We start from the raw sequence: 11,038 nt of genomic DNA, 5'->3' as shown, positions 1-11,038 counted from the left end.
ATAAAGTTTTTTTTAAGGTGCCTTTTATATCAGATCTTTGACTCACAGATTAAGAAACCTGAATATTTGTGGAATAATTACGTTTAGGAGAGTTTTTCAGCTGAACAGTGACTCCAGAGACAGATAAAGGAATCTCCCGCTGCCGGGCCGATTGCTGCGACCTGCTCAGATAACCAGGTGGCGTGACCAGCAGCGTCAGTGGCGCTAAAGCCTAACGACAAATTTATCGGATGTCAGTTTGTTCTATATGAAAGAAAATTAAGAAAAAACCTCCAAGAGTTGATCTTCTAATAGTTTTATGTCTCACCAGGAGGAAATATTTGAATATTTTTAAACAGAGATGCAGAAATAAATGAGCGGCTGATTGTCTTTCATTCTGCTCCATTCAGCAGCAGAGCTTTTTAAAGAGGGGAATGAAGACGAGCAGCTCTATCATTTTCTGATGAGCTTAAAACGATTTGACACGAAGAAAATACATCTTTTTAACTCAACCTTTAGAGAGTAAGATTTTATGAAGATACTAGGTTTTTCTTTTGTTGTCGTTTCTAATTGTCATAAAAACTGCTTAATTTAGAAATAATAGCAGATTTGCAGTATTTACATTTTCTGGTGATATAAACATCAGACAAAGGTTGGTGCTACAATGTGAGGTCAGACTTCAGCAGATAACGCGTCATTTTAAGGCTTAAATCCAGCAGCTCAGGCGGTTTGGTTGAACTAGCGGCTAAATATTCTAATACAACTACAAAAACTCCAGTTATAAACAACCATTTTCTGCTTCTTTTGTAAAATAAATCCTTTTATTTCACTGTTAGCATGTAAAGCAACTTTTAGCAACCAGGGGCGCTAAACCTTTGACTTAGCTAAAACTAGCAGCCCTGCTGTGTCTCTAAATAAACCAGTCTGTGTTCTGGTATCAGACCAGTTAGACCAGCAGGTCTAGAAGTCCTGGAGTTCCTGGTAAAGACGAGGAAACGTTCCCCCTCTTAATAAATCAGAGGAACAGAAACATCAGCTGAGGCTCAGCGCTAATGGCTGTTAGCTTAGTTAGCTCTGACATTATAACCCCAGGCTAGCAAACCCAGGATAATTCAGACGTCAGTGAACTTATTCCCATCATCAGGGGCACCCAATGAGCTTCAGACCTCTGCTAAGCTAAACTTTTAACACTTTATCATGTTTAAAACTGATTGTTCACCATATTTCAACTGATATTTTAGGCTCCTATAGGAGAGAATAAGATAAAGAGCAACAACATAAAACACGACCTGCTGACGACAAAGTGGATCAAACATCATGATCAGTGAACTGATCTGGTTCTTCCACAACAATCCAAGATTCTGAGTAAAGTTTATTAGCCATGTAAAGACAAAAGTATAAATCCCTTTTCTGCTCGAACCAAACATTTTAGCCTGTGTTTCCTGGACGGGGCCGCCTGTGGAGCTGGTTGACAGTTGCCTTTTGTATCTATGCTTCTTTTTCTATGTCTGCTTCTGTCTCCTTGAACCCCAGTGGGCCTCAGCAGATGGCCGCTCACACTGAGCCTGGTTCTGCTGGAGGTTTCTTCCTGTTCAAAGGGAGTTTTTCCTCTCCACTGTCGCTACAAGCATGCTTAGTGTGAGGGATTGCTGAAGAGTCAATGAGTCGATGCAATCAGCTGGTTTTCCTTAGATAGAAAACGTTGAATCAATCTGACTGGATGATCTGGTGAACTGGAAAGTGACCTGAGATGACATGATGTGAATTGGAGCTATAGAAATAAACTGAATAGAATTGAATGTTTAGCTTTAGATCAGTGAGAACGGCACCAATGTAGGACAAATCGCTGCTCATTAAACTGCAGATTAACAGGATAAACGGAACCACCTGAACCTCAGCAGGTTCTGCAGATTGTTTCTGGCTGAGAAACCAGCTCTCAGCTGTAACCCTGAATGATTAGATCTCCATCTGCAATGACTGAGCCTTCATGATCTGATGTCCACAGAGCTGACCTCACACCAGGTGAAGGTTTACAGGTCGACCGATGATGAAAGGATTTCATGTTTAAAGGTTGACAGTAGCCACGTTCATCCTCCCATCAGGCCTGCGCTTCATATGATCGTATCATCCTGCCTTTAGTCTAAGCCTAACTGCTCATGCTGGACGCTGATCTGTTGATTGATGATTTTTCTAGGTTAAAGTCACGAAAACTGGAAGAATACACCCCCTGCTGCCTTTCAGTGGCATTACAGGATTAATTTGAAATCCAGATGAACAGTTAGGAGACCTGTATGCCTATAGTGTTTCTGTAATGCTATGTTCAGACGGATAGCAGCAGAGGCAGCTGGTTTAACTGCAAAGTCAATGGTTGATGCGAATCCAGGCGCAGCAGAAGGTCCTGCAGCGTCTAGAGCAGCAGGAGCAGCGCCTCACGAGCATCTGCATCAACCAATGAGAGAAGCTGATCTGGGAGCTGGCAGGGAGTCAGACGCAGCACTGCTGATGCAGAGCGCTATGATCACTCCTCTGAAACAGTTTATTAACGCCTAAATTAACTTCAAATGTAGAAACCTGCCGGCAGAATATGTTGGCTTTTATTATCCTGCTGCCTGCAGTTTGTAGCACAGACCTGAAAAACGCTAACATCTACTTCCAGCCGCCACCAACAGGAGGGGAAAACCCTGGAGAGGCGAGCGGGCCTGAGGCAGCTGCTGCTGGGGATTCCCAGTGACAGCGCAGCGCCGGTATGTGGGGGTCTGAGCGGCTCCCACAGAGAAATAATCTTTGAAGGCAGGACGGTAATCTGGATGAACTGACTGCACAGACCATGTTTTCAGGAGGACTTTCTCACTTCAACATAGATTCTAACTACTTTCTACCCGCTGATCACAGCTAATATAGCTGCCATTGTTCCAGGCAGAGAAAGGATAGAGTAGCTCCGCCCACCGCGCATCAGACCCACTTTACCACCGCGCAGCTAGAGCAGCAAAGATGCTTCAGCCGCGCGTCAGAAAGCTAAACTTGGACAGCATCAGAAATGAAGCAGCACGCGGGTTTCTGCTGCTCCTGCTGCTTCGGTCTGAACGTAGCATAAAGATAAATAAGGAGCTGTAAATATTCTGGTTGAAAATCAGTGATGATAAAAACTCTTTTTGTTTCCTGTTCTGAAAATGGGAGCAAAACCTGTGGAGGATTATTTCAGCAGTTTCCTGTTCCTAAACTATCCTGCTGCAACTTCAGGTTCCTCATAAAAATCTGCAAGTTTTCTAGATCGAAGGGACATTGCTGATGTTCACTGTGACAGTTTCTAAATGACATAAATAGCGAATGAAAAGTGTGATATTTGAAGGATCACAGCCTGACCGGTGCTGCAGACGAACCTGAGAGACCCTGCAGAACCTCGAGCCCCTCCCACAGCCTCTTTGTTGGTGAGCGATCTGACGTCCCTCGCCACCAGGGGGCTCCCTCACAGGCTGACAGAAAGTGCTGAACTTCTCTGGGTTCCATGTTTCCCATTTTAAAGTGGGTAAAGTCAAACTCCACCATCAAGCTAATCTCTAAGCTCCTATTTATTTTGGGGTGTAATTGATAAAAAATAGATCTCTAGCAGGAAATAAATAGTTTTTCTGTTTCCTGAACTTCGAACAGGTTGATTCTGGTCGAGGACTTCAGGTATAAAGAGGAGAAAGTTGGACCTGCAGGCGGCAGAGCTCATTTGGTACAAATATCCATGGAAACAGGTGTGCTGCTGGAGCACACCTGCAGGGGGCAGCGTCTGTAACAGAGATCCAATGCTTTAAAGTGCTGGCCGGAGGATGATGAGGATGAAGAGGAGTGAATGGAGGGAGGTGGAGCATCTGATCTGGAGCTTAATGTCTTTCTGGGCGTCCAGATGTTTACAGATGTGTGAGGAGCTTCAGGCTCCACTCAGCAGGAAAAGTCTCAGTTCATCAAAGTCTGACGCTTAAAGAAAATCAAGGATCGGCTGTTTGGTTGGAACAAACAACCTGGTCAGGATCAGCCGCTGCCTGGAGGTTCATAAAGACACAGAGAGGAGCCGCTGGATGGGGGGCTGCATGCAGAGGGGGGCGCCGCTGGCGTCCCTCACAGCGGCCCGTGCCGGGCCTCATACTTGGCCACGATGTTCTTGGCTCGGCCCAGCTCCTTCCTCAGGTCGGCCACCTCCTGCCTCAGAGCAGAGTTCTCCTTCTCCAGGAAGGCGGCCCTGATGGCGATCTGGTTCTCCTTCAGCCGCCGGGCGTCACGGGAACGCTTGGCAGCCATGTTGTTCTTCCTGCGCCGAGCCCAGTATTTGTCATCCTGCTCAAAGGGAAACAAAGCAAAGAGTTCAAAATGGGAATCTAAAGGTTTATTATGTTAAACAGAAGCTCAAATAGGAACCAAACGACACAACAGCAATAACTTCTACAATGTATAAACTGCAATTACTATTTAACACCCTCTGCAATAACTATATATAAATATTCATCTTTATAAATGTAAAGACCCTGTGCAATAACCCTGAATAATAATGTGCTACAAAAAAAAAATAAACTGTGAATGTGGACACAGTGTATATACGATATATATCCAAGCACTTTTTCTTCCTTTGGTACCTTCTTTTTGAGCTAATGTATAGAGTAAATTTCTCCACTGTGAGATCAATAGAGTAAATCAATCAATCAATCAAACTCTGCTCTGCTCCTGCTAAATATCTTCATTTCTAGGATTCCTTCGTTAAGCTTCATATTTGCAGCATTTAGAAATCAGCTGGTTCTCCTGGGAAAACGGAGCTGGACTCATTCAGCCGTCGATAAAGCAGGAAAAACTTCCCATGAGGGGATCCTTCCTCTCTAACGGATCCATCTTCCAACCACAGGAGGTTTATTTCCTTTTTGATAAAGCTTCTAGTTAGAGTGGCTCAGGTTATCCTGAGCTATCTCTATAGTTCTGCTGCTATAGGCTTAGACTGCTGGAGGACATAGGGACCCCTTTTTCATCATTCTGCTTCATTCTATCTCTGTTCTCCCACTCTGCAGAATCTGGTAGTTCAATCTCTAACGTTCTGCTCTCTCTGCTTTTTCTCATAGTAGCTTCATCTGGTCTGTTCCTGTTTGGCTGTGACTCCATCCTGGAGAGAAATATCAGCTGTGCTGCTGCCATCAACACCTTTGTTTATAGATGTTGGAGCTTGGCCTGTTTTCCAGTGTAGTCCTGTTTCTCTGACTGTGACTAACTGGATGTGCTCTCTTCATCCTCTGACATGGGAGCTGGCTCGGAGCTCGTCTGCCTGGCTGTGTGTTTCCTGGACGGGGCCGCCTGTGGAGCTGTTGACAGTTGCCTTTTGTATCTATGCTTCTTTTTCTATGTCTGCTTCTGTCTCCTTGAACCCCAGTGGGCCTCAGCAGATGGCCGCTCACACTGAGCCTGGTTCTGCTGGAGGTTTCTTCCTGTGCAAAGGGAGTTTTTCCTCTCCACTGTCGCTACAAGCATGCTTAGTGTGAGGGATTGCTGAAGAGTCAATGAGTCGATGCAATCAGCTGGTTTTCCTTGGATAGAAAACTTTGAATCAATCTGACTGGATGATCTGGATCTATAAAGTGACCTGAGATGACATGATGGGAATTGGAGCTATAGAAATACACTGAATAGAACTGAATTAACCCCTTTCCTGTTGATGGAAAAAATCTTCATAGCATGATGCTGCTGCCACCACTACCGTGCTTTAAAATGGGAGGTGTGAGTCCAGACTATGACCAGCTCCTCAAAGATCCAGAGATGAATGTGACTCATTTCTAAAGTCTCTTCTTCTCTTTTTCAAAGTGCCTTAAAAGGCTCATTAGTAAATAAGCTTTTTGCTTCCGCCATAGATCGCCATAGAAACCTGAATCAATGCGGCTGACTTTGCTAAGGTCTCCAGCAGGCGGCCATGGAGTAAAAAAATGTAATTACTAATGATTGAAATATAATCTGATATAATTATTCATTTCTTTAGGACGGATTCATTCATTTAAAAGATGAAAGGTTACATCTGGACACATCTGGAGGCAGAGAGCTTCATCAGGAACTAAAACACAGATCTGCTCCAAACACAGCCTCTAGTTTCTCTCACGTCCTTTTCTATGGAGTCATTACATGTTTGCGTGCTCGGATTGATAACGTCTTTACTTGGCCTGCATCCCTTCTTCAGTTGGAACGTCTGAATTTGCGTTTTGCTTCTCTGTCCTCCATCTGCTCACAGCTGCAGCTCCGTTTCCCTGAACATTTAAAAGCTGAGCTGAGGGAGACGGACGGATCATCACATCACCGCTGCCTCCCTCCCTCTTATTTAAGCCGCTTATCCTTGCAGGCCAATGGGAGCACAGAGCAGGGACTGGATGTTTCCCAGCATGCCTTGCTGCTGACAGGCTGTAATCAGCTCTGATGATGTCTGAGATCTGCTCAGGTCACGTGCTGAGATAAACATCTGGATGAAAAGCCCTGAACAGCAGCGCGGCCTGCAGGAACAGCAACATCAATCCCTCCTAAGTTCTGCCAGTTTGATCCTCCATGAGGAGGAACCAGTGGAGAGCAAACTGGGCCCAGTCGGTACCGGCTCCAAATTACCTTCAGGTCATCGGGGATGAAAACCTTTCTGGCCTTCTTGATCATTGGCTGAGGCTTCAGCTCCTCTGCAGAGAATTTGCGTTTGCGTGGATCGAAGATGTCCTGACCCGGAACGCTGGACAGGGCCAGGTCGGCCGGGTCCGGTTCGTAGCTGACTGGAACCTGGATGGACTCTGGATCAATGGGGCTAGGAGTGTTCCTGGAGCCTGGGAGGCCTGAGGAAAGAGAGAGGAGGAATTAAATCATCTAAATTTCATCCCTTTATTCTCCTTCTTATCTTTTATTTCTTATTTTCTTTAATTTGAAAATATTCGCTCATGTGTTGCTTGTTCTCGTCTCTGCAAAGATAAATTAAAGTAGCGACTTAGCGAATCTTTGACCTCCTTTATTAACTGGACTGCAGGGTTGAATACTTTCTTCATTCAACATGTTCAGATAACATTTAGTTTTCTTCATTTATTGATTTGTTCTTTTCCTTTCTGTTTCCTCTCTCTCCTGAGTCTAACTTAGATTCTAATTTTTACAATTTTCTGTGTATTTGTGTTTTTCTTTCTAAAGTTCAGCCTTTAAAGCTTTTCTTCTTCACTTTCTCCTCCAGATTCTGAGGGATCAACGTTTAAATCTCTCCCTGTCTGAGCTGCAATGTTGGTTTCCACCAGCAGGTGGTGCCAAAATGCTTTCCGTTTCCAGCAGGTTTAAGAAAAACATGAATTATTTCCGGAAATGTTTTCTTGAATGACACCAGCAGGTTTTTCTTTATGAGTTTAAGATTTTCTTTCTCTGATTTTGGGCCAAAAGACTTTAAACATATACAGGTGTGTTTTTCTGAAGTTTACTTTGCTTCTCCTACACAGGAAACAGATAAACTCCCAGATTACCTTTAAAGAGGCACTTTAAAGCTGCCAAATGTGTTGATCTCTTAATTTGAATGCATGAAGCTATTCTTAATCTATTTATGCTAAAAAACAGTTTGCATGTTTTTCTGTCTGTGTAAAAAATAAAAAACCCTTTCAGTAAATTTGGGTTTTGTTCATTTGAAGATCTGAAGGAAAAAGCAAACATTTCTGCAGAAGCATAACCTTCAGTTTTATAGGAAAGATTTGGATATGAACATGAAATAAATTCATTTTCTGCTCTAAAGCTGCAACATTAAGAGGAGCAGCTCCTGGTTTTCCTCTCTGGCCGATCAGTGAAGGTCTGCTAGTTGAAGGTGAAGCTCTCTCTGAGTGTCTGTTTCCTTGGGTTGTGCAGGATGCGCCCTGCTGTGTCCAGCCTCATCAGACCGTGGTGAGGCAGCGAGAGGCTCTGCTGGGGGCAGCAGGTGTGACTGAGAGCGGCGGAGCTGCAGGTTACATGCGGAGGAGCAGGTGGCTGTTAGGCAGGCACAGCTGGTAAAACGTGATGCTGACGGACGCCGCCACACGTGCGCGTCGGAGCAGAACGTGAGACGCTCAGCTGAGAGAATTTCTCAGAGCTGAGCTGGAAGGAGGAGGATTGATGGAAAACCTGCAGCCAGATTTTATGTAGAGGGAAAACAACACAGAGCAGCAGACAAACGATGGGAATGTCCTCCTGCCAGAGGAGCTCAACTGAAGGTTTCATTGTGAATGTATCTCATAGGGAATTAGACCAGATTAAGATTTAGTCTCAGCAGAAACACTGAGAGATTTTGAAGCAACAGAGCTGGAACTCCTGGAGATGGATGGAGACCTTCAGCTTCATCTGAAGATGAAGTGAAAACCATCCATCCATGACCGTATGACCCCCCTGCTGTCAGGTCGGAGCCCCCTCTGCCTCTCTGCTGTTCTTTTAGGGATTTAATCTGAAACCTGAAGCCCAAAAGCTGCGAACCAGGAAGAAACAAAAAAACATGTGACCGCAGGTGTGACTGGAAATAACCTTTGCAGCTCCAGCAGGTCAGATCTGCTGAACTCGGACTAACCTGCTACTGCATCGGCCGCGCTGCCGCGGAGCGTGTGAGAATACAAATATGCCAGATAATGCAGTAGATTACGCTGCTATATTTGGCCATGGGAGCAGAAGATTATCTGTGGCCTTTGCTGCAGTTCTCAGCCCGTTGCTGGAAAAACCCAACAGCAGCTGCAGGATCGGGCCTTCATAAAAACCCTGCATCTAAAGGTTCAAATCGTTAGATTATTCGATTGCAAATCAGATAATCTGTCAGCTATTTTTTTGATTAATAACCAGATAGCAAAAGAAGATTGTTTGCAAAACAAAAACTTTTCCACTTCAGGAGTTCTGGATAAAGCAGACTGACAGATGAAGAAGATTTTGAAGCTCAGAATTTGGATTGAATCTGAATTTAAATTGAAGTCGAAGTCCTGAAAATGAAGCCAGCTGAAGTTTGCCCCTCCTGCTCCTTCATGGATTAAAGCTGAAATCAATTCATTCAAGTTTGACACTTTTTGCTGGACAGATAAAAAGTTTCCAGCTTCTTCTTCAAAAAAGGAAAAACAGGAGATTTTCATAATATTTCTGCAGGATAAACCCAAAAAGTCAGCTGTAGGATCAGAGGAAATATCCCCCCCCCACTGCAGCGTGCATTAGTGAGTATCAGTGGATGCGAATGTAAACAGTCAGTGGGAAACGTGTGGATGTGGGAGCTGCCGCCCCCTGGCCTACTTCTGCAGGGAACACTATGTTCTTAAAACACTGATCTCATGCAGGGAGGGCGGTCACACACACACACACACAGGCGCCCGCTCAGCAGGTCACATGTCTCTTCACGCTGCGAGGACGGCCTGTTTTCAGAGAAAGAGGATGTTCCCTTCAAGACAGAGACGGACGCTGAGTGAACAGCTTCTTATCGGTACGATCTGATCTTTCAGGGAGCCACCCACGCTCATGTCACCTTTACCCCCCCCATGCTGTCCTCTGACCCCTCCCAGGCTGAAGATCAGAACAGTCAGGGTTTTTATCAGAGCTCTGATGAGTAAAACAGAAGCTCAGCAGAATAAATCAGGTTCAGGTCTGCGTTTAATGACATAAATCAGGCTGAAATGTGTCAATCATTCCCAAAAGCTCAACTCTGATTAGCTGCTTCTGGTTTAATGAGATCTCTAATCCGTCTAATTCAGGTCATATTTGCACTAATAACTGAATTAAACCTTAATTAAGACTTTTTTTTATGTAACTAAAGCATTTTTAAGGCTGATTTATACTCAGAAACCAGGTGGTCTGGGTGTGTCGCAGTGAACGCAGATAAGCCCCGCCCCCCTCTGCTGCTCCTCTCCCATACTGTAGGTGACCTCAGACAGGAGGCCTCTGATTGATCAAATCTACATCCGCTCTGCGTATTTCCTGTTTGGTAGCTTACCGCTGTAGGTACCAGATCTGCTCGGGGCCCCGCCCCTTCTTATGACGTCATCATATGGCAACCAAACTCGGACAAACTGTACTGCACCCGTTTCTTAAGAATCTTCTGGAGTCTCAACATATTATTCCCTATATTAACTATTATTTTACATTTTACGATCTAAAGCAGCTGAAAGTAGAAAACAATCATTAAAGTCTGGAAGGAAAGTTCTGCTCTAAGATAGACTGAGCTCTGATATTTAACACAGAGACACTAAAAGCTTATTTTTATATCTTATCTTTTTGGCCCTCATGTCTCTCCGTTGTGGGACAGACTTGCCCCAACTTCCTCCCCGCCTCGGCCGTATCTAGACCCACAGCTAGTTCCTGATTGGCCCTCTGGCGCTGTGGCGTAGAATAACATAGCGCAGACCACGCTTCAATATTGGGCAGAAATAAAAAATATCTGCGACAAGCTCACTGCCATACGCTGCTGGGGGAGGATAACCAGGCCTTTCGTATTAAAACTTATTTTGCGTTTCTTATAACTTAAGGAAACATGTTAAAGCTTTCGTCTCCTTAATAAAAGCATCTGAATGTTAAAGGGAAAGGTTAATTATTGCTGCTTTGCTGATGATCCTCTGCTATTTATGCACCAAAAACCAATCGGTTTGCATTGATCTGATGGACGGATGGCGTGGGCTCTACCTGCTGCTGGCGGGCTGCCATGCAGGCAGTTTGGGGAGACGACGGAGGTGGAGGCGTGGCTGCTGAGGTCCATCACCGAGCGTGCTGGGGGGGTGGGCGCCGGGGTCAGGATGGGCGGCTGGCACGGCGCGGCGTGGTGTGCTTGGTGGCGGTCCCGCTGGTTCTGAGACGGGCTGGACGGGATGCCGTTCTCCGACAGGAACTCCTCCAGGTCCATGTACTCCAGCTGGAAGGTGTCTCCATCGTAGGACAGCGTCTTGTCCCACAGCGTCGGTCCAAGGAAGGCTGACTGGGGGGCGCTGCACTCCTCTTCCAGGTTCTTCTCCTTCTGCTCTTTGCTGAAAGCTGCTAAAGGAGATAAATAAAAGCATTATTTTACCACCATGTTTATATCAGACTTTAATAATCAGCGTTAATCAAACTTTCTCCA

The 11,038-nt window shown here is 45.1% G+C and overlaps 1 protein-coding gene across 2 annotated transcripts; it reads right to left on the bottom strand.

The window, feature by feature from the left end:
• Window positions 1-2,998: 2,998 nt before the first annotated feature.
• On the bottom strand, window positions 2,999-10,970 carry LOC119779190 (hepatic leukemia factor-like). 2 transcript variants are annotated; one of them, XM_038278749.1, is made up of 3 exons: window positions 10,609-10,970; window positions 6,586-6,800; window positions 2,999-4,302 (listed from the first exon to the last, which is right to left on the bottom strand). In XM_038278749.1, the coding sequence occupies exons 1-3, from the start codon at window positions 10,823-10,825 to the stop codon at window positions 4,084-4,086; spliced, it is 651 nt and encodes a 216-aa protein (XP_038134677.1). In that variant the 5' UTR covers window positions 10,826-10,970; the 3' UTR covers window positions 2,999-4,083. The 2 variants fall into 2 exon arrangements, with proteins under 2 accessions (XP_038134677.1, XP_038134678.1); XM_038278750.1 differs by having other exon boundaries at window positions 2,999-4,299.
• Window positions 10,971-11,038: the final 68 nt, after the last annotated feature.

Source organism: Cyprinodon tularosa, unplaced genomic scaffold, assembly GCF_016077235.1.
Source record: "Cyprinodon tularosa strain WSP-4 unplaced genomic scaffold, ASM1607723v1 ctg1438, whole genome shotgun sequence".
In the NCBI taxonomy this organism is placed as follows: domain Eukaryota; kingdom Metazoa; phylum Chordata; class Actinopteri; order Cyprinodontiformes; family Cyprinodontidae; genus Cyprinodon; species Cyprinodon tularosa.
This window is presented reverse-complemented; position numbering and strand designations above follow the sequence as displayed.